The sequence below is a fragment of the Pinus tabuliformis genome, chromosome 7 (assembly GCF_031772625.1).
Source record: "Pinus tabuliformis cultivar Carrire ecotype Pingquan chromosome 7, CPIR1, whole genome shotgun sequence".
NCBI classification, from domain to species: domain Eukaryota; kingdom Viridiplantae; phylum Streptophyta; class Pinopsida; order Pinales; family Pinaceae; genus Pinus; species Pinus tabuliformis.
Window position 1 is genome coordinate 238,289,124 of NC_142293.1, and position 24,162 is coordinate 238,313,285.

Genomic DNA, 24,162 nt, shown 5'->3' on the forward strand with positions numbered 1-24,162 from the left:
GCTGAGTTGCAGTACCATCAAGAAGTCATTCATTGGTGCCAATAAGAATTGTTTTGAGGACCAAGTTCACAAGGAAAAAGGAGGCCAAGCGAAGGCAAATGAAGGCATATTTTTCCATTTCTTCTCACATGTTCTATCCTAGGGTTTTTGCAAAAGAGACCGAAAGTTGCAGGTCAGAAGAGGCTGAGATATTACAGTCAAGGTGCAGGTCTGAGCTTATGATGTGAAGGCATATTTGAAGCAAAGAGACTTGGGTTGACTTTGTGAGAAGTAAGGTCTTCGAGAAGAATTGTGACTTGGTCTTTGAGGGGTCGTTTGACAAGGGTCATAGGTCTTGGAATTTGTCAATTGAAGTTCTATAAGAAGATGAGTTCTTGTGGGTTTTCCTCTCAAGGGGAGAGGTCTTGGGCCTGACTAATTGCCTATATCTTATGTCCTCTTGTCTCATTGTTCTTTATTGTTTGGTAGCTGTTTGATGATAAGAACACTAATTATAAACAAGTGAAAGAAGAATCTAATCAAGTTAAGAAAAATTATGTCACAAGCAATTATCAAAGTAAAAGAAATCATCTAATATAGCTGCCCTAGATTTTTCAACACCCCAAACGCAACACTACCGCTCTTTTCTTTTAGGCTGACAAATTTGTTTTGATCTCTAGCCATATGTGTCGAGCATCCTCTGTCTGTGTACCATTCATCTTCTTTATCTTCAACGATCAATGCTAGATTGCAATTTTCTTTCTTTCTCTTTTCCCATGTCATAGTTGGCTTTTATGTCTGCATGATTGGAGCATTTTCTTTCACAAGCCTGCAATCCTGTGCCTTGTGACCAAGATTATTGCACTTGTAGCATACAATGTTTTGATTAATTAGTGGTTCAAATGGATTGTAATTTCTGTTGGTAGATCCATGGGCATTTCTAGATCTAAATTCATAATCATTTTTGCTCCTTGCATACTTGCATCTTGTATTGATTTTACAATGAATCGCTTTTATACCCAAAATTCCCGCAAGAGTAACAATGACCAAGAAAGATATTTTCATATTTGGGAGTGCCGAATGATATTTTGAAATTGTTTTGTCTTGGAGGAGGTTCAGTCCATTGCCGATCCTTGTGATGGGTGTTCTTGGAATTATCAACATGACTTCTTTTAGTTTCTTCCTTGGAGCTTTTGTTCTCATTGCTTGAAGATACACCAATATAGCCAAGACTTGTTTTATTGTCTAGTGATCTTTGGCAATTGAGAATGTTATCCAATACTAGTGAGCTGTTCAAGTTCCTTTTGAGTTTATCAACTTCAACCCTCAATGTCACAATTTCCTCTTCCAACTTCTTACAATCTTCTTCTTTCTTCATCATTTGAGTCTTTATTACTTCCTCAACTCTATTTGCTTTTTCAAGTTGGAGCTTTAAGGAAATAATTTCTTCATCGCCTTTTTCAAGGAGTTTTTTCATTTCTCTATTTTTGTTTCTGAGCTTGCTATATTCCTTTTCATTATTCTTCAATTTTTCTTGAAGATTTTCATATTCTGGTTTGGTCTCTAAATATTTTTTGAGTCCCTAGAAAGAATCTATTCTCATATTTGGTTCTTCATCATCTAAATCATTGACCTCTTCGTCATCATGATCATTATCTTGATTTTCTTGGGTTATGAAGAAAACTTCTCTTGCATTTGGTTCTTCTGTATCACTTTCATCTGAAGAGCTGTTGTCTTCTTTAGTCAAGTCCTTGGTTTCTTCTATGGCAGATACATTGGCATCGTATCTCAAGCGAATCTATCTCAAGACCATTTGTACGATCAATGGATCTTTAGGTTCTCCTAATCCTCTGATGGAGCTGACAACTTCATCTACTCTAAGAAAATAGGTCGCAAGTTGCAACATCTTTTTTTCATCCATTTTCAGGTTTTCAAACTGAGCTCTATATTTCTGAAGTTTGACTTGCTTGACCTTATCATCACCTTCATACAAAGTTTTAAGTTTATCCCAAACTTATTTCGCTGTGTTGAACAACATCACCTTGGACTTAATAGTTCTTGACAATCCACCTGTGATGGCATGAAGAGCTTTTGAATTGCAGCTGAACAACTTCTTCTCGTCAGGATCAGTTGGAGGATTTTTAGGAACTTTGTAGCCATTTACATGGAGAGCCAAACATCCACTCCCATAGCCTTCAAGTAGGTTTCCATGCAATTACTCCATAGTGGATAATCATTTCCATCAAATATTAGAAATGTCCTTGAAGAGCTACCTTCCATATGATCCATGTTTATTTATGATCGTCCCTTCAATGATTAGATTGTTAGAGGGTAACCTATTCTGATACTAATTGTTGGAAATATTGAGAGGGGGGTGAATCAATGTTTCACTTTTTCTTACAATTTAGTATCAAAACCATTAACCAATAACATCACATTAAAGGAACACACATTATATATGAACAATATATTTATATTACAATGGAAGTTAGAACTTCTAGTTTACTAGCTACAATTGAAAGCGCTACAACCCTAAGATATTTACTTGCCACTCCTGAAAGAAGCTACAACCCCCGGTTTACCAGCATCCACTAGAAGGAGGCGACGACCTCCTGAAGGAAGCTAGAACTTCCTCGCTGAGCACCAACTCTTGGGCTCCCATACCAAGGACAATGACCCAAATACAACAAGATACAATCACTGTTATCTCCGCTTGAACATATTCAACTTCAAGTATTGCTCCAATAAGTTTGCCACAATAATTCTGTCCTCTAATGCAACAAATTAAATCTAGTTCATTGCTCCAAACAATTGCTTCAAGAATGACTTCAAGGTCTGCTCAAGAATTTCTTCAATGCCTGCTTTATAATGACTCCAAGAATTACTTCAAGGTATGCTTCAGATTTCTTCAAGGCAAATTTCCAAACTTCCACAAGAAAGTAGCCAAAGGCAACTTTCCAAACTTCCACAAGAAAGTAGCCAAAGGCAACTTTAGAACCACTTCAAAAGTCTGCCACAAATCAAATATCAAAGTCTGCTCTCAAGGTTTGCTTTAGATCCAAGGTTACTTGGAAGCAGGAGCGAAAACGGGGAGTGGGAGCAGGAGCGACATTTTCAGAAGCTCCCGGTTTGGGAGCGAATCGATGAGCAATTATATATATATATATATATATATATATATTTGTATTTTGATGCATATATGTCAACTAAAGCATGTAGAATGATGAATTAGATATAAAAAGCATGAAAACATAGATTGAACCATATAACAACAATCATATAGAAGTTATAATCTTCATCAACCACACCCACAAGTTAGTAACATACAACATATTGAGTCTCATGATTCATCAATATTAAAGTTGCAAGCTTTCAAAATTCAATATATAACATTTATCATCATTGATCACCAAAGTAGTACTTGTAAGCTAAGTGTAACCATTACAACAAAGAATATCTAACATGAATGAAATGTTATAAAATGAAATTAAATGAAACAACTTTCAACTTTCACGAAGCATCATATTCATAATTCATTACCAAAGAGTTATAATTGCCAACTTCAAACTTCAAACTTAAATTGTCATATATTGTTTACAAAAAATATCATAATAAATATGAAAGAGTCAACAATTATAAAAACTACTAGAAACTAGAAAAGACAAGTAAATCTATTATCTACAACTTCCTCTTGCTGCCACGATAAATGTCTAATTTCTGAGCAAGTTGTGGTACTGGTGGTCTTCTAGGAGTCTCCTCCCACAGTTGTACAACTAGAACGAAAAGGCACATGCCCTCCATGTGAAGATGTAGATGGAGGCGATGGCAACAAAGGAACAATAGTTGGAACCTGAGCATTGCACTACTACTGGATGGTGGGGGTGGCATGGTTGTTGTAGATGTATAGTGCCATCCTCCAAATTCTCGTCCTTTGGGTGGTTGTCCCAAATTTTATATATTGGATCCTCATAAGCTCAATCACAATAATGACTCAACAACCTCAAGTTGTGGTGCACATAAACCAAGCTTTTTGCCCGATTTTTATTGAGTCTGTTTCTTCTCACATTATGTATGAAGTTGTAGGTGCTCCAACACCTCTCTGCAGAAGAAGTATTTACAACCTGTGAGAGAACTTTTTTTGCCAATTTTGGCAAAAGTCCCATGCCGCCATATGCTTCCCACCATGTGAGAGCATTAAATTTGTCTCTGTTTTCCATTGCATGCAAAGAATCAAACAAACTAGTGCAACTGAAGTATTTGCCTAATTCAAGACGCAAATTAGCACACTCCTCCTTGTCAGGTACCAACTTGTCTAATGCTTCCATATATCCTTTAGATACCTCTAGATCTGTATGGAGTTTGATCCTAACCCCACTCCCAGGTGCAGGTTGGGCAACCAAGATGGAGAGTAGTATTTTGGCATAAGGATATACGCCAAGACATGTAGTGGAACATTAAGTTTATTCCACCATGCACACACACAATTGTGAATCATTGTATACAAGTTGGGATCATTTTCCTGAACAATAACTTTTATTTGCCCCAACATGCTATCCATCTGCTCATACACCTCCCCAATCATTGGTTTATCTGTATCTGCAAAACAAATAATGCTATAAATGGGCTTGGTGAATTGCAATACTAACCTCACACGTGCCCAAAACAGACCATCAAGAGCGATATCCTCCACCTTTTCAAAACCTTGCTTGTCAACTACATTTGTAGCCCTGTCCTTTAATACCTGCCATTGTTGACTTGATACCATGCTAGCCAATGTCTCTCTTATCTTCAAAAGGCACCTGAATTTGAGGTAATAGCTAGCAAATCTAGTCTTCACAATCTTCAACAACTCCAATCTTGAGTGACTGTGAAAAAGCCCATGGGTATTGCTATGATTTGTAATAAATTATATCATTTGTTTGCTTCTCTTGTACAAATCACCAATGCATTTGTATTGTTGGTTTTTGTTCTTAATAATATCATGCATCAAAAGGTTCATTGTGTGAACCAAACACCCAGACCAAAATATGTTGGGGTATTTCCTCAATAATTGCTCCCGCTGTTCTACAATTAGCAGCATTATCAGTGATGACTTGGATGCCAGCCTTGAACTTCTCTAAGTAATCATATTCTGAAAGGAAGATGACACCACTAACAGACACAACAAGAACACTTATCAATGGCTTGCCTTTTACATTTGTCCATCCATCAGATACAATGGACACCCCATCTTAGTCCAAGAATTTGTCATTTTACTCAAAGAATGTGATATTTTTGCTTTTTCATGATCAAGTCCAATGATTCTAGCCTTGTGATACCCAGGGCTCTTGTATCCTTTGGGGGCATCATTTATGGCAGAAGCCATTTCATGCCAATAAGGTGAGCAAAGAACATTGAATGGTATCCCACATGCATAAAGAAACCGTTAAATTTTTGAATCCACATCATTCCTACACTCTTCGTCAATGAAATCTGATATGGTTCTACACCTTAAAGAGATGTTTGTTCCTGTGCCTCCATATCCACTGCCATGGGAGGATGCTGATGGAGTTCTTTGTGCATGTTGATGTGATTGTAGGCTATGTTCAAATCAACTCTTCGATTTTTTAGATTTGCATTGGGCTTCCTCCTCTTCCCTTATGTATTTGGCTCTTTCTGTTGCTGACACACTTAAACAAGCTTTCATTCCTATTTGTTTATCTCCATCCCATGGCATTTTCCCACAGAGGTGCCTTTTGGCATGGGTGTATGAACTTGTGTAAATGTTGTTGCATGTAAATTTAGTGGTTCCACCCCCTTTCCTTGCTTTAGACCTAGTAACATATTTCCACAATGGGGTTTGGCCTTGTTTAGTTTTTGGCGCCTCATCATCTCCACTCTCTTCCTCCTCACCAAGGTACTCCTCTCCAGGGTTTTCATCAAATCCACTATAACCCACTTCTTCATCCTCTTCATCATGATCAACCCTCCTTCTACTCTCCAACACCATAATAACAAAAAAAGGAACCAACAACAAGAAAATGCCAACAAGACATATAGCCATGCTGTTTGAAGTTTTGAGTCAGCAAAAAAATGGAGGAATGGGAATAGGAAATAGAGAATTTTATTTATTTATTTAGCAATGATCAAATAAAAAACAAAAAAGCTAGATTAGAGTGTAGATTCTACCTCTTTGGCCTTCAATCCCAAGCTCCAATCTCCCTTGCATGCTCCTCTCTCTTGCTCTCTCCAAACCAGTGTTTTAAAAAACGGCTGGCTCGGAACCGACTTGGCCGAGTTGGTCCGAGCCAACATTGGATTTTTTGACCCAGCCATTGAACCGGTTCGGCCGGTTGGGTTAATATCGAGCCGGTCGAGACCTTATCAACCCGGCCAGGTTACGTATAGCGGCCAGTGAACCCAAAAAAGGCTTTTTTTTTTGATTTTTGGGGACTCCTTGGGCTTCCCTGTTTGACTCATGGGTTTCCCTGTCTGACTCTGATCCCTAGTATTGATATGCTATTCATTTTCATCCTTTTACTTAAATTTTTAACATTAACATGAAATGACTTAGGATGTTTGAGAGTGGTTCCGGCCTCATTGGATTTCATATGGAGAAAGTAGAATTTTAGATTTCATTCAAAATCCCGCAGACTTATCAGTTTTTTAGGATTTTAGGATTGGGGGATTGCAATGTTTCCATTGAATTTTGTCATGTATTAGGGTATGGAACTCGTATTTAATCAAGAGCACCAATCCCTCTATGTACCTTGATGTTAGTGACATTGGTTGTCGAACTCTGGGATTTGCTCCCAAACCGAGAGCTTCTGAAAATGTCGCTCTTGCTCTCGTTTTCGCTCTTGCTCCTTGCTTTCGCTCCCGCTCCCAAGTAACACTGAGCCAGATGATGTTGGCAACTCTAGCAGTAGCCAGTAGTACTGGTCACAGACTTTTGTTGTAGAGGCCATTTCTAGCCTCCTTGGTTATGTGTTTTTGTTTTGATCTCTATATCATCATCGTGTATGTATTGGACAGTGCACTGGGTGCCATTTTGATATAATGGATATATTCATGAGCCTACTTTGATCATATGTTGTCTTCTATCTATATTCTAATGCTGTGTGTTTGGAAACATGAATGAAAATCTTTAAAATTATGTGTTTTTATAAAAAATAAATATTTAATGTATTTTTACAACGATTGAGTCATTGAAATCGAGCCGGCTGAGTCGATACTGAGTCGGAGTTTTAAAACATTGCTCCAAACTCCTCTCTTGCTCTCTCCAACTTGACAAATGTAAATAATGGGAGGGGAGAGGGTCTTTTTAACCTTTTCGCCCCTCCCCTTCCCTCCCTTTCCTCACTGTCTGCCGCCCCTCCCTCTCCGTCTGCCGGCTGACCCTCCCTCTCCGCCGCGCGGCTTTTTTCCGGCGCCAAAGGGAACGATTTTTTAAGAGGGGGAGCGGTCAGGGAGCAATTGCTCCCCAATCGCTCCCCCTCTTAAAAAATCGCTCAGGGAGCGGTCAAGGAACGAATGCTCCCGACCATTCCCATAATCACTCCCTTAAAACAGGGAGCGGTGTTTATTTAAAGGGAGCGCGCTCTTGAGGTCGCTCCCTAACCGCTCCTAAGCGGAGAGTGAATCAGGAGCGGGTTTGGGGCATGGGTGCTCCCTGACAACCCTGTTCAGATCATCAAACTCTGCTCTCAAGATATGTTTCAGATCATCAAAGGTCTGTGACAATTTATGCTCTCAAGGTCTACTTCAGATCATCGAAGGTCTGCCTCAAAATTTACTCAGAACAATGCTTCAGATGTGCCCTAACCAGGGCCAAATTTGCCTCAAAGAGATGCCCTAAGACGGCTGAATCTGCCTCAGAAGGTTGCCCTAAGACAGGGCCGAATCTGCCTCAGAAAGTTGCCGAAATTCTGCCTTAGGTACAGATCTGGTTGAGCCTCAGACAACCCGAATTGGCCTTGGAACCTTACCTTAAAAAGGTCTTAAAATTTTGCTCAGAGCTGCCCTAAACAGGGCTGAATCTTTGTCCTCAGAGGTAGGTCGAGTTAAGCCTCAGACCGGCCGAATTTAGGCCTCAGTCAAATATTGTAACATATCCTTTTTCACTCCTCAACAATCATCAAATGAAAGCATGGAATTCTGCAAGCAATGCCTTAGAACAGGCTTAATAGATCTTACCAAATGCAGAGCTTGAACTGCTGAGTCACCTTCAAACCATAACCAATACTCCAAGCTTCAGATGTCTCGACCTTCTTTAGATATGTCTTTTTAGGGCTCAGCCTCAGAACAGAAGATCTTATTCTTAATTCGATGTCTCTTGCTTGCTCATTTGGAGCCCTTAACAGGGGCTGACTTGAGAAAAATAATGGTATTCTTTATGAAAATACATGACTGAAATAAAACTGACCTGATGGAGATGAACCAACCTGTTTAGAGGAGGCTTACGACACTTGAAAAATCAAATTTTGACTTTTGTATGATCTTTTTTCAAACTGATTAGGACACATGAATTTAGGTCAATCTTAAATTATAATTTTGACCTTCTTTTAGGGGCTGCAATGAAGTGATAAGGTCATAAGCTTATGGGGCAAAGGTGCTGGTGCTAAACCCATCTTTGGGGCATCAAACTTAAAAAATTAATCTCTCCAACCAAAATTGATGCACAGGGTGTGCCACCTATCAAACGAAATGGCTTGACAAGGGCTACCAATCTAGAAAGTCCTTGCATCCAATTCGCTGAATTGTGCACACAAATGACCAAACAAATGCTGGCCCATTCACCCTTTGACATCAATGTCAAATTCTTCCAACAACCGGAACTGCTTCCTGATTTGTAGATCAAATGAGTAATGTGCATGGTGCAGGTGGGGGAAGCCTGAACATACCACATGATTAAATAAATCATTGATATGGCAATCAAGGGAATGGATGCCATGCTTAAGGAATTTGGCCTGGTGCCCTTCCTCATTAGTTGCTTTGTTAGAACTTAGTACACATAGCTTTGACTGCTCTCTTAATGGCCCACTTAGAGAAACCTTCATTTGATGAAGAGCATGACAGCCATGGGATTGAAAAGATTGATGATATTTTCTATATTGAAAGGCATGGATGGCATGTAAAGCTTGAGTGAGCCTAATGGTTAAGAGCATGCACGTTCTCGTAATAGCTCACAAGTTCAAATCCAAAGGGGAGTAGAGTATGGACACCTTTGTAGACTTTAGCAATCCAATTGTTGTGTGGAGGCGGTCCCTTGTCCCATAATCAAGGGGGTCTCATCCAATTTGGTTTCTGGCTTGGCTGTGACTTTAAAAGTAGATTATTTTTATTTTTATTATTATAAATTGTTTTCATTTTGATGGAGATCCTATTCATGACATGGATGATGATGGTTTTAGGGTCAAGATTGCAAATTTTTGGTCTTATGGACAACTTAACATAGTGAATAAGCTTTAAAGTTATCCCATGATGCATGAAGAACCATATTTTCTCACTAAGAACAATTTGGTAGTGCAAAAAGGAGATTTTCATGGCCAAAGAAACTCATAAATTTTCCAACCATGGATGTTCTTAGCTTATGCCCTCTTTATGCATCCAAATTGTTAAAATTGGCAACTAGGGCCAAATTCCACCTTGGGATAGCTCATATGATGGAGATGACTATTGCATTGGATTTCTCTTTTCGAGAGGTCCAAGATTGACATAAAGATCATCTCATTCGGACAAGCAGAAGTGTGATTTTGAATTTATTCTCTTACATGTACAAATTGTTCAGGTCGGCCTCAGTTTAATGTAGGCTCAAGAAGCCCAATAGATGTGTCTCTTCACCCACAACAAAGTGTATAAATAGAAGAGACCTCAGACCTCATTTGGACATCATTCACTCACACATTCTTCTCCCTTTATCAGATTGGTTTGTACCAGTGTTGCACGAAGCGCCCCCCCCCGGTTCCAAGCCCCGAAGCGCGTCCCGTACAGAAGCGCCTAGGAAGCTTGGCCGGAAGCGCGCTTCCGAAATTTTTAGACGCTTCCTGGAAATTTGGAAGCGTTGGCGCTTCCGAAGCGCCGAAGCGCGCTTCGTACGGCGCTTCCCAGACGCTTCCCAGACGCTTCCCAGGCGCTTCCCAGACGCTTCCAGGACGCTTCCAGAAAAGCTTCCAGAAAAGCTTCCGGAAAAGCATTTAGAAAATCGTTTTTTTTTCAATTTTTTTTTAAATTTTAGGTGAGTTTGCTTGTTGGGGGTGGGTCCACCTTGGGTTAGGGTGACAAATGAAAGCAAAAAAAAATATAAATATAGCAGATGCTCCCTCATGGTAATGTTAAATTCTTAAAGTAAAAGTGACATTCTCCTTTATTTTTCATTTTCATCCTTTTACTTAAATTTTTAACATTACCATGAAATGACTCAGAATGTTTGAGAGTGGTTCCAGCCTCATTGGACTTCATATGGAGAAAATAGAATTTCATATCCTATTCAAAATTCAGCAGACTTAACAGTTTTCAGGTATTCAGGATCAATGGGATTGTGGCATTTCATTAGATTATATCAAGTATGAAGGTATGCGATTAGCATTTAATCAAGAGCACCAAGCCCTATATGTACCCTGGTGTTGGTGGTGTTAATTGTTGAACTCCTTTGTCACGCGGCACACCCTTAGCAAAAAATTACCTTTCAATCAAGCCAAAATCATCGATCAAACATGTTAAGCTTTTTCTACCATATTTTAAGTCTTGAATTAGGTAGTTTGATCAAAATTGGGCAATGTTGACTAATATCCCTAGACAATCGAGGTAGAGGCAAAGGCTAGACAAGAGGAGAAGAATCTAGATTCTAGATCATTAATGTACAATGGATGTTATATCTATCTTGATTTATGCAAAAATATGCATGTTTTCATGTCTTCTACAATTAATTTGGTATTTGGAATGTTTGTTTTGAGTATAAATGCAAAAAAAAATATATATATATATATATATATAGCAGACGCTTCCGCGGACGCTTCGCTTCCTAGATTTTTGGAAAATGACGCTTCCACGCTTCCGCTTCCGCTTCCGCTTCGCTCCCGCTTCGTGCAACATTGGTTTGTACAACTTGGGCATCTTCTCTCTCTCTCTCTCTCTCTCTCTCTCATGTGCAGCTAGGAGGACTGATTTTCTGGGCTAAAACAGAATAGAAAATCTCAGACTGTTGACTAGCGTTGACCACTGCTGTTTTGACCGAACTTGACAGCATTTTTGGAGGCAGAATTTTGCTCTCTTGAGGCCGCATTGATTGGCACAAAAATCGAGGAGTTTGGGACTGTTTGACCTGCGTTGAACGCAAGGCTGACTGCTGTTTGACTGAGTTTGACCATATTTTGTGCAACTGTTTTGGGTTGACTTTGACCCTTGCTGGAGGCCAAATTGAACTGCCTTTGACTGAGCTTCAAAGGAGGTGTTTTGCTGCTGATTTGACCAACGTTGAATTTCTGTTTAGGGCTGAAGTTTGACTGCAATTGACTGCAGTATTTGATAGGGCTGATTTGACTTTGTATCGAGCTAGTCTATTTGACTTTTGTACTCTCTCTCTCTCTGCTGAACTATTGAATAATAATAAGAAGATTTGATCAAAGGGTTTTCCCCACATTGGGGTTTTTCCCTGGCATCCGCCACATCTGGTGTTCTCTTGTCTTGGCTTGTCTTCTGCATTTATTTTTATGTTCTATATGCATGTACTGTCAATGTGATTAATCGTTGATGTGATTGCTACTGGAAATAATTGGATATTGTTATTGGGCTGCTAAAGGAACATTGAAGTAAACTGTGCTGTCCACATGAGATGTGGACAGCCTTGACCAGTCTTTACCAGAGCTCAAATGAAAACAGAAAAATGGTCCCAAAGGAGACACTGAAGGCCATTAAAATGGCTAAGATTGATAGTGCTACAACATACCTCACAAAGATCACTTCAGTGAGAGATGAGTTGGCAGCTGTAGGTGAGACCATTGCACCCACTGAGTTGGTGAGAATTGCTTTGAATGGTCTTCCCAAGACTTGGGAGAATTTTGTGGATGGCATTGTTGCACGAGAAAACCTTCCCAATTGGGAGAGGTTGTGGGATGATTGCATTCAAAATGAGATAAGAAAGAACTATCTTGGGGCAACCAAACAAGTGGAGGAGGATGACAATGTGGCATCGTTAGCAAGAGGCAATAAGGGCAGAGGAAAGAAGCAAGCTTCCAACAATGGAGGCAAAAGCAAAGGTAGAGGCAAGCAACAGAACAAGGAGAAGGACTATTCTGAAGTCAAATGTTGGAATTGTCAAAAGTTGGGACACTATGTTGTTGTGTGTTCGAAGAAAAAGAACAAGAAAGGGAAAGAGAGATAGAGAGCTTCTGCAGAGATAGAGAGATTTGATCGGGAGTTTGGATTCATAGCTTGTGAGGCCACTAGTGCAGGATCACATGCCATATAGGTTCAGAGGGAGTGTGCCTTCCCCGCTACTAGCAGAGCATCTTCTAGGATTTGGTACGTTGACAGTGGCACTTCCCGCCACATGACAGGAGTCAGAGAGTACTTCTCAGAGCTTTCATAGGGTGATACTAAAATGGAGGTAGTACTTGGTGATGACAACATTGTTAGAGCAGTCGGTGTGAGGAAATTGACATTTAATAGGGGACCCAAACCTCCCTTGAAAGTGTTAGATGTTCAATATGTGCCTGGAATGAAGAAGAACTTGATATCCATCTCAACACTTGAAGATAGAGGGTATGATGTGTTGTTCAGGAGAGGGCAAGTGCTTATATATCCTAGGGGAACTCCAGCTTCTTCAGCTAGAGAGATTGGTGTGCGCCATGCCAAGGTGTACAATTTATCATTCTAGCCCCTGATGGCATTGAGTAGCAGCACCCGAGACAGGACCGACAACAAATCTAGTAGTTCAGAGTTGTGTGAGATTTGGCACTGGAGGATGGGGCACATGTATCATGGGGCCTTGAGTACATTGCGGGAGATCACTACTAGTGTGCCAGATTTCAGTTTTGATCACCTTGATGTATGAAGAGGATGTGCTATGGGAAAGTTTGCCAGATCCCCTTTTCCCACCAGTGACAACAGAGCGACCAGGATCCTTGACTTGATTCATACCGATGTGAGTGGTTAGATGTCTCATGTTTCCTTGAGTGGCTATGAGTACTATGTTTTATTCATTGATGACTACTCCAGGAAGACCTGGATTTATTTCTTGAAGACAAAGAGTGAGGTCTTCAAGTGGTTTCAAGAGTTCAAAGCTCTTGTGGAGACCCAGACAAGTAGGAAGATCAATGTCCTCAGGTCGGACAATGGAGGGGAGTATACCCTTGGTGAGTTTGTTGATTTTTGTGCTGAGGCAGGCATTACGATGGAGTTCACAGTTCCATACTACCCCCAGTAGAAGGGGGTTGCAAAGAGGAAGAACAAATCCATTGCAGGGGCTGCCAAAGCCATGCTTCATGATTAGGGGTTACCTTTATTTTTGTGGGCAGAGGCCTGCAACACTGCTGTGTACTTGCAGAACAGGAGTCCACATCGTGCCTTGGGGAATGTGACTCCAAAGGAAGTTTTTTCTTGGAAGAAGACTGATGTTGGGCACTTTCGTATGTTTGGGTGCCTTACATATTCCTATGTGCCCAAGGAGAACAGGACCAAGCTAGAGCCCACTGCAAACAAGGGCATCTTTGTGGGTTATAGCGAGACCTCAAAAGCTTATCAGATTTATATTCCTGCACAGAGGAAAGTGGTTGTCAGGTGGGATGTGAAGTTCGAGGAGGAGAGAGCTTTCAAGAGGTCACAAGAGTTAGAGTATCCAGAGTCACCAGACCCTCAGGATTAGCGGAGTCAGTCACAAGGATCCAGTGGTCAGGGATCATGAGGTACGTCGATTACAGTGTCAGGTCCATCAGTGAGCAGTGGCTCTAAGAGTTAGGTGGGTGGTTCTTCAGGCAGCATCATAGTTTTAAAATTCGGCCGAATCGAATCCGAAACGGCCGAGTTGATCCGAGTCATTGAAGAATTTTATGACCTGGCAGAAAAACCAGTTCGGGAGGCCGAGTCATGACTGACTCGGCCGAGTTATTGCATGACTCGGCCGAGTCAATCATGACTCGGTCAACCCGGCCGTTTCCACATCTACTTGGCCGAGTCAATCATGACTCGGTCAACCCGGCCGTTTCCACATCTACTCGGCCGAGTCATTAAATCCAGCCAGTGCCCCCAAAAAACAACGATTTTTCTAATTTTTTTTGAACTTTTTAACATTTAGCTGATTGTTGGGGACTCCAAGGTGTTTTCTAAATTGGTTAAGTGCTATTTGGGGTCCATTCACCTCTCCTAGTATTGATATGCTACTCAAATTTCATGGTAATGTTAAATTCTTAAAGTAAAAGTGTCATTCTCCTTAATCTTAATTTTCATCCTTTTACTTAAATTTTTAACATTACCATGAAATGACTCAGGATGTTTGAGAGTGGTTCCGGCGTCATTGGATTTCATATGGAGAAAGTAGAATTTTAGATTTCATCAAATTCAGCAGACTTATCAGTTTTTCAGGATTTCAGGATTGGAGGATTGCAATGTTTCCATTGAATTTTGTCCTGTATTAGGGTATGGAACTCGTATTTAACCAAGAGCACCAATCCCTCTTTGTACCTTGATGTTAGTGACATTGGTTGTCGAACTTCTCCAGGATTCGCTCCCAAACCAGGAGCTTCTGAAAATGTCGCTCCCGCTCCCGTTTTCGCTCTTGCTCCCCACTTTCGCTCCCGCTCCCAAGTAACACTGAGCCAGATGATGTTGGCAACTCTAGCAGTAGCCAGTAGTACTGGTCACAGACTTTTGTTGTAGAGGCCATTTATAGCCTCCTTGGTTATTTGTTTTTGTTTTGATCTCTATATCATCATCGTGTATGTATTGGACAATGCACTGGGTGCCATTTTGATATAATGGATATATTCATGAGCCTACTTTGATAATATGTTGTCTTCTATCTATATTCTAATGCTGTGCGTTTGGAAACATGAATGAAAATCTTTAAACTTATGTGTTTTAATAAAAAATAAATATTTAATGTATTTTTTACAACGACCGAGTCATTGAAATCGAGCCGGCCGAGTCGATACCGAGTCGGAGTTGACCCTCGGCCGAGTCGGAGTCGGAGTCGGAGTTTTAAAACATTGGGCAGCATGCAACACAGTCCGCAGAGCAGTTTACAAGGTAGTCCACTAATGGATAGTTCGCGTGGTACTTCAACATCTACAGGCATAGGTTCAGGCATGAGGTCAGTTGACAGGCCTTCAGGAGTTTAGGTTTTTGATGATGATGAGGATTATTTCACTCCAGTGGGAGAAGTGTGCTTAGGGAAGAGGAAGCCCAAGTGGCTTCAAGATACCTTGCGCGAGGCCACATCAGTCGATGGGCCAAAGAGATTGGTTAGAGAGAGTAAACCACCTAAGCGGTTTTGTAGTTACATGGCATTGGTAACAAGCATTGTTGACTTCGAGCCTTCTAGTTATGAGGAGGCAGCCAGCCAGCAGGTCTGGAGAGAGGCCATGGTGGAGGAGTATTCTTCTATTATGAAGAACGATGTTTGGGAGGTAGTGCCAAGGCCTGAAGGCATATCAATTGTTACTTCCAGATGGCTCTACAAGATAAAGCATGCTGCAGAAGGCAACATCGAGCAGTTCAAGGCTCGATTTGTGGCGAGAGGGTTCTCACAAGTAGAGGGAGTTGACTATGAGGAGACCTTCGCTCTCGTAGCTCGGTATACATCTATTCGCTCCATTATATCTCTTGTAGTAGAGATGGGTTGGAACTTGGAAGATCCACTAGATGGATGTGAAGACCGCATTTCTCAGTGGCTTCATTCAGGAGGAGGTTTATATTGAGCAGCCGCAGGGTTTTGAGGTGCATGGGAAGGAGTCCCATGTATGTAGATTGAAAAAGGCACTCTATGGCCTGAAGCAAGCTCCTAGAGCTTGGTACTCGAGGATTGATACATACTTGCAGCAGTTGGGTTTCACAAAGAGTGAAGCTGATCCGAACCTATGCTTCATTGTGGTGGGTGAGGAGCCTCTCATTTTGGTGTTGTATGTTGATGACTTGATCATCACTGGTGTAGAGAGACTCATTGAGGGCTGTAAGAGAGATTTTGCTTCAAAGTTTGAGATGAAGGATATCAGCTTGATGCATTATTTTCTGGGATTGGAGGTGTGGCAGGAGGAGGGGCATTTCTTCCTGGGACAAGGGAAGTACATTGTGGATATTCTTAGCAGATTTCACATGGAGGACTGCAAACCCATGTCTACACCTATGATCACTAACTAGAAGAAGCTTCATGCTTCTGATTCCGAGTTGGTGGATCCTACTCTATACAGACAGTTGATTGGTTGTTTGATGTATTTGGTCAACACTCGACCAGATATATGTTTTGCAGTTAACACTATGAGTTAGTTCATGTGTGAGCACAGGAGAGTGTATTGGGTGGCTGCAAAACACATTCTTCATTACTTGTAGGGGACAGTGGATTTTGGTCGGATTATAGACAAGGTGATGGAGTGAGACTGGCAGGGTACACGGATTCAGATTGGGCAGGTTGTGCTTCAGATAGGAAGAGTACTTCCAGGTGTTGTTTTGGGTTGGGTTCGACAGTTGTGTCGTGGATCAGTTGGAAACAACAGCCAGTTGCATTGAGTTTAGCTGAGGCAAAGTATATGGCTGCTAGTTTGGCTAGTTGTGAGGCCATATGGCTTCGCAAGATGTTGTTTAGTCTATTTGGTCAGGCATTGAGACCTTCAATAATTTACTGTGATAATCAGAGTTGCATAAACCTCACGGAGAATCCAGTTTTTCATGACAGGTCAAAGCATATTGAGATTAAGTATCACTTCATTAAAGACTATGTTCAAAAGGGAGCTCTCAAGCTTGAGTACATTTCCACAAATGAGCATGTAGCACACATTTTCACCAAAGCCTTACCACGGGGCAAGCATGTATACTTTAGAGACAAGATGGGAGTGGTGAGGAACACTTTCCTCGGTAAGAGGGAGTGTTAAAATTTGGGTACCAGAGGACAAGTGGTTCCCTAAGGCTTTGATCTTTGGCCTAGGGAAAAGTGTCCAAATTTATTTTCTACTTTTCTCCTAAAGTGACTTTATAAGTGGTAAAGTCAATTTAATTTAAAAGTGACTTTATAGGTGGTAAAGTTACATTCTAATTTAAAGGTGACTTTATTAAAGTGAATGAAGAATTAGAAAGTGAAAAAGTGACTATGGAAATAAAAGGCTAAGTCGGTCTTTATTTAAGTGGGTGAGTTAAAAAATAGAAAGTGAGAATTAAATGCGCATTTATTCTCATACCTAGATCTAAATGAATCTCAGCCATTAGATCTTAGGGTAACCCAAAAGGTCATTTAGAGAATAAAAGGAAAAGGGAAGAGGAAAAGATCAATTTCATTCTTTCATGAGCATTTGAGAGAAAAAGAAGAGAGAGCAAGGAGAAAATTTCTGAGCAGTGAGGAAGTGAAGGAGAGCAGCAAGAAGACATTTCAACAAATCTAGGCAGCAACATTTATTGGCATGCATCCCAAGGAAAAACCATACAAGCAGGAGAAAGGCACAGAAATAGAGGAAGAGGGACAAGAAGTTCTGGGTACATTTTTAGAGGCTGGCCATACAACATTTAATGTTGTTTTATTGCTGTAATTTTTTTTGTTTTGGCTGTTTGCTAATTGGCACGGTTTTTGAGGTGGAGTTCAAGCACGAAAATCGAGATAAATTGTAATTTGTGGTCGCTGGAATTTTTACTGTATATTTCAGTTTCTCTGTAAAAACATTTTCAGAAATAAAGAAGAGCTCTCAAACTAGTTTTCCCCAAGAGTTGTAGGGGGTTTTTCCAGGGTCACATTGACCAAAAATCACTGTGTTATTTTCTGTGCATGACTGTCATAATTTTGCTGGGTTTTATTTCTGCAATTTCAGCGTTTGTGAAATCTCTAAATTTGTGTTTTCAGAAAAATATTATCATTTCCAGATTTTAGAATTTTTATCATGCCTGGATTTAAAACTAAATGCATGGAGTGATAAGGAAAACTGATAACCGGAGTGGGGGTTGAAATTTCTTCAAAAAGGTTAAAAAATAGCCAATTTATAATAGGGTCCCCATGATGAGGTTGGGCAATTTTATATGGAAATGCTATTCCTAATTGTCTTTTTGAAATTGGCTTTGAATCTGGTATGTGGTCAAGTGTTACAAGGCTACTGCTTTTCACATAGATGTTTATTCCACTTGATTGTTTTGAATCTAAACATCCATGTTAAAGCAATAAACTTGTAACTTTATTGCTACGTTACCGGATCCGACAGCCGAAGGTCACAGATCTCCGTATCCTTGGATCTGATCCGGATCCGGATCCGGATACGGAGAAATACGTGGAAAATACGTCACGTGGCGGATGGCAATTTTTGGAGACGGCTCCTCCTGGCCAGAAACGTATGCCTAATAGAATGCTGGAACCCGCATAACTTTTGCCTAAATTTTGAAACCCGAAAAAGCGAAAAAGCGTTTGGCGTTTACGGTTTAGCTTTCAGTTTTTTGGCGTTTAGCTTCAGGGGGCCCAGCGTTCAGATTCAAGTTTCAACGTCTGTCGGCTGGACCAAAAAACCGCGCAAGGTATTTTAAGTTTTTTATGGAATGTGCCCTGAAATCTTTCCCAGGCCGCATTGCTTTCATATAAACACAGCCGCATTGTTATTACCAGAACAATAAAATATTAAAACCTCCCTGTAGCAGTTCGAGGGTTCCAAGCGACAGTTCGAGGGTTATTACCAGCACTGCGATAGACGCATTATTTAAAATAACCATAGTTATTAACTTATCATCATTATTACGGTTTACGACAGCCGCGTTATTTTTTTTTAATTATCAGCGTGTACAACTTTACGGTTTACCCATAGATTTTATAATATATATATTATTATTATCAGCGTTTAGTAGTTTACCCTCAGCGTTTGCGTTTATTATAAAACATATATTATCAGCGTTTATAAATTATTACTATCAGTTTGATAAATTATTAAATTATCAGCGTTTAGTTTAAACTTATCAGCGTTTATATAATTTGAAATATATATATATATATATATTAAATACCAGCATTAACTTTGGCTTTGTAGGTTAACCATTGTTTCTCGGATGAGATTTATTTCTTGACAAACAGCACGCCCCATCGGCTTTGTTGGTTTGTCAACTGCTTTAGCCAATGCTCAGTAAGGGTTACTTATAAACTATAATCCCTGTTTGACTTTTCAATAATTTGAGTCTTTGTCATATGATTATTAAAATTTATGTGATATTGGATAGCAAATCCTGCTTTGAGGTTTTACCAGCCTAAAAGTGTTATGGTTCAATGGAGTATTTGATTTTTTAACTCTAAAGTGTTTTTTAAAATTTTAAAAATATTATTATATTTTATTTTTTTTGTACGTGACGTATCCTTGCCGTATCCGGATCTTGGATTTTCAAAAAACTAGCGGATCCGGATCCGTATCCGTATCCGTATCCGAATCCTGGTAACATAGCTTTATTGTGAAGCCAATTGGTCAACATCTTAAATATCCGTACAGATCATAATGCATTTAAGGCCTTGATTAGTCTGAGAGCAAGCACGCCTGAATTGTGTTTGCAGTGTGCACATACAGAAAGGCATCAAAACGTTTTCTCCATATATCATACTTGTAAACTATAAAATCTGGAAACGTTGTTATGCTAATTTACATTCAGTTTATATGTGACAAATTCACAGCATCACTACTTGGACCTGTATGCCAGTATCCATATAAAAATATTGGAGTGATGCCTGTGTAAGTGTGTCATAAATGCATTCACTTTGATAAACTAAGGCATGCATACAGTCCAGAAATCCAAAACAACCATATACTAATATTTGGTCTACTGAAGGAGCTTGTGAAATGAAGATAGACGACCAAGTATTTCTTGTGGTAAATGACAAGGCGCTATAGAAAAGTATTTCACTCTTCGATGTCTTAAGTTATAGCTGCGAAAATCAGAACAAAGAACAATAAGCAATGGTGGGTGTTCTTCTAGAATGCCATCTTTATTTCACAGTATTTAACATGATTTCTGGCTTTAGAGGAACTTGTTTCTTTCCATATAAAACTGTTTATGGACTGTAGCCTGTGACCAGAATGAACTCACTTCAAAGCTTGTGCCTTCATCTTGTATTACTGTTATAAAATTCCATTTGCTATGTTTTATTATCATCTTTTGTTGGTGGTGTGCATTAGGTGCTGCAGTCAGTTACTTTTCTACTTGTGATCTATATTGATCCTTGTCTTCATTTATTTTGCCAGCGCCTACTAAAAATTAGCATGTTACCACCTTGTAATAATAAACATGCCCATCTCAATTCTTTTATCTAATTAAACTGGCAGTTTAACTTACATGCTACATTGCATGCTATTATCTCTTACAAACAAATGTGTGTCCTAATAAAGTTACAGGGTACCTAATGATGTTTGCTTGGACTTTTAGGTACCAAATCCATGGGTTATTGCTTCTCTTGCACCTATTGTTGGTGGAGTGGCTTTGGCTTCTGTCACAGAAGCTTCTTTTAACTGGTAAGCAAGAATACCACCTTCATATTTTATTCATTCCTTGTCAATAACATATTTCTGATTTCTCAGGTGGATGTTGAAGATGGTAGGATTTGATGAACCATTTTTGAGCTAAACTAAATAAACTTGTATGATCCTTGGGACTGACTGCTTATGTAGGATGCTTTGTTTAATAGATTCCAACTGGGGTGGGGGACTCGGTTTTTTTAGTGTAGCAAATGGAATCCACTATCAACAAATTGGAACCTCAGATTTTTTTTCAGTGGTTGGATGATGCTATGAATAACTGGAAGCACAATTTCCTCTCCTTTGATTCCAGGGCAGGATTTTGGAGTGCAATGGCTTCAAATTTGACCTTTCAGTCTCTCAGCAAGAAATTGATGGTGAAGAAAGAAGTAATATATTGGCTTCCTACAGCATTTTCTGCTTAAATTTGTTTTGGTTTATGCTACTTACACGTGCATTTGTTAATTTCTTCACATCCTTACTAGCCTCTGACTCATTTATTGGAATTGATATAGAGAGGCCAATTTCTTGACCATCTTTGAACCTTTCCCATTTCAGGAATCTCTGGACAACATAAACTTGTTCTCTATAATAACAATTATGTCATTTTTCCTACTTGCTCCAGTAACTCTGTTCTTTGAAGGTGTTAAGTTCACACCTGCTTACTTGCAGTCTGCGGTGAGTAATTATCTAATAAACTTCAGATTTATTATTCTTGATATTTATGTAATAATGGTCAGGTGCCAAATCTAATCTATTAAATTATTTTCTATATATTTATATAGTGGCTTTTGGTTGATGATTTTAAAATGGCAGGGCTTAGATGTGAAAGTAATAGCTTTAAGAGCTTTGGTGGCAGGGATTTGCTTTCATGCATATCAGCAGGTGATGTGCTGATCCTTGTATATATTTGTGTCTTTTCACTGAATCCTTCTAGTTGTGATTTGATCAATATAAACATTGTGAAATATTTTGGTGTGCACTGTTTCTTATAATTTTTTTTAATCAATCTGTAGGCAACTTTTGTAGTATTTATAATATTTATGATTTATCTATGGATGAGAATACTGAAAACGGTTTTCTTCTGGTTGATATATTTGTAATAGGTATCATACATGATACTTCAAAGGGTATCCCCAGTTACACATTCTGTGGGAAACTGTGTCAAGCGAGTTGTTGTAATAGTAGCCTCAGTTCTTTTCTTCAGGACACCAGTCAATTCTATAAATGCACTTGGTAAGTTTGCTTGTTCCAATATTCATGTCATTAAAGAAACTTGAGCAGTTTCTAAAAGGCCAGTATTTTAGAAATTATTACCATGCTGTGGAAAACTGAAGTTTTTAATGAACACCAGGAACTGCTATTGCACTTGCTGGAGTATTTGGATACTCACGGACAAAGCAACTGAAATCAAAGTCCAAAAAGGCAGAATAAGGCTTGTTCTTTGAGAATTTGAGGTTGAGAAATAAGACCATCCGGCATGAGAATTTATTCTTCTTTGTATCTGGAATGCAAAGTAATATCTCTTCTGAAATATAACAATATGTTCTGCCATTTATATTCTAAAAAAGTTATTGCACATTCATGTAAGTATTTTTATGACACATTCTTTGAGTAGTTATCCTTGTTCCATTTTTGTCTTACTGATTACATTTCCTGTTTCTGAATAGAGTTGTTTTGTTTTAGCACTGGACCATCTTATTCAATCACAATTGAATGTCATATTGTTGCTTTTTAAGTATTGACTTTTAAGTATTGTAATACTGGCATTTGAACATTTTAGCTTGTTGGGCATTCCTTCAGCATGGGTGGGAATGAGCATGCAATATTGCAGGTTTGCAATCATAAAGGCTGCATGCTACAGAGGTCAAAGATGAAATTTGTTGCAAGATGAGATGGGGTCTAATAAACACAAGAATTTGAATGGTAATGTTTTTAATATGTTGAAATAACATCAAGGCCAGAACCCCATGATGTTCATTGGGACTGGCTATTTAGACAATTTTATAGCGTAAAGCTGAAACATTTTTGACTTCGTGTTTGTGAGGACTACAATTGAAAGTGTAGTGCATGTCCACTAAAAATAGCATTATTTTCTGTTCAATTTCTTGGCACATTTTGTAAGCCTTAACAATTTGGTAAAAACTATCCATATTGAAATGTTTGATAAGCAGATGCGCTTTACAAGATATTAAGTGTTTTGATGTATTTCTGGTTTATAACTACTGAGTATTTTCCTATCCTCCCTTACTTTTATTTCGGAAAGAGTTAACAATTTACTAACTTCTCGTCATTGTCTTTCATCATATTTTTTTATAACTTAGGTGGAGGCTGCCCATTTTATTGTAAGGGCTTGGACACTCATATGAATTTTTGAATGAATTTTTATCCTGTGAATCTCATTCAAGTCTAAGAACTTTAAAAGAATGAAATGAAGTGAAACATGATGCTCTTTCAGGGCTACTTTTGTGTGGATTACTAGATGCTATTTTTTGAACTTTTCACATTACTTCTACATATTTTGAACTGATCAAAAGTCGAGCAGCTATAAGACTCAAATGCTAAGGATGTCATAGTAAGCATGGTGTGAAAATAATACATTTTTGCAAAAGTGTTTCTTTTAAACTTCAGAAGCATGACAATGGCTTTGAATATATTAGGCTGCAAAAACAGCCCCATTTTCACTAGTGAGATGACCTTTGAAGTGCACTTGTATTTGAACATTTTAGCTGCTTGTGAATGCCTTAAGACTGGAAGGGAATGAGCATGTGATATTGCAGGTTTGCAATTGATTTGATGATAAGATTTTAGACAATTATTAAGGTATTACAGACTCATGTGCATAGATTTGCCTATGTTACTTTGTGCAATGGATCGATAAGATTGCGATATACATAGACAATGAAGCAGTTAAAGAACATAATAGACAAACACACATAAACACAACAAGTTTAATAAGGAGTTCACCTAACACTCTTGGGCTACGTCTCTTGGTCTAGCCTTTAGTGGTGACCTCTCTATTATGTCTTCAAAGGCAGAGTTTTTACAAAAGTGGGCTCAATTTGAGTTTCACATGTGTACAAAACAACAAAGCTTTACTTGGATCCCCCAAGTCTTTTTGAGTACACAGACTCTCCTCACAGACTCTCTGTCTCTGTTGCTCTTTGTCTCAGTACTGCTTGTCTCTATTTTTGTCAATCTGTGGCTTTAAAGCCAATCGACGCTATCTGTTCGTTTCTCCTTCTCGGGCTCTCTGGCTTCCCGGCCTCTGCCCGCTTAGATCTCCCTCTGAGCGTTAGCAATCATTGCTAAACGCTTTCAGGGATGGTGGCCACCTTTTCTGTAACAGAATGGGTCATCGGGCCTTTGAAATCCCCATAAACAACATTCTCTGTGTTCACAAAGAAATACACTAAAAACACAGGGAATTTGCGAAACTGTCGTTTATCGGATTTGAAATACTAAAAATTCCCCTTATAACTCTTATTGGGTCTGCCTTTATGTCACTTATCGCATCTCCACCGTTGACCTGGGAGAT

The 24,162-nt window shown here is 39.3% G+C and overlaps 1 protein-coding gene across 3 annotated transcripts in view; it reads left to right on the top strand.

The window, feature by feature from the left end:
- LOC149246740 (phosphoenolpyruvate/phosphate translocator 1, chloroplastic-like) overlaps positions 1-22,813 on the top strand; it is a 155,922-nt gene extending 133,109 nt beyond the window's left edge. Inside the window, exons 4-10 of one of the 3 annotated variants that reach the window (XR_016266552.1) lie at positions 20,536-20,621; positions 20,938-21,013; positions 21,183-21,302; positions 21,441-21,509; positions 21,731-21,860; positions 21,979-22,210; positions 22,408-22,813. Coding sequence is in view for 1 of the 3 variants with exons in the window: in XM_089458008.1 (XP_089314134.1) it covers positions 20,536-20,621; positions 20,938-21,013; positions 21,183-21,302; positions 21,441-21,509; positions 21,731-21,860; positions 21,979-22,058 (561 nt within the window). In the remaining 2 variants the exon portion in view is untranslated. Of the gene's footprint in view, positions 1-20,535; positions 20,622-20,937; positions 21,014-21,182; positions 21,303-21,440; positions 21,510-21,730; positions 21,861-21,978; positions 22,363-22,407 lie in introns of those variants that run through there. The other 2 variants (XR_016266551.1, XM_089458008.1) reach the window with 2 other exon arrangements.
- Positions 22,814-24,162: the final 1,349 nt, after the last annotated feature.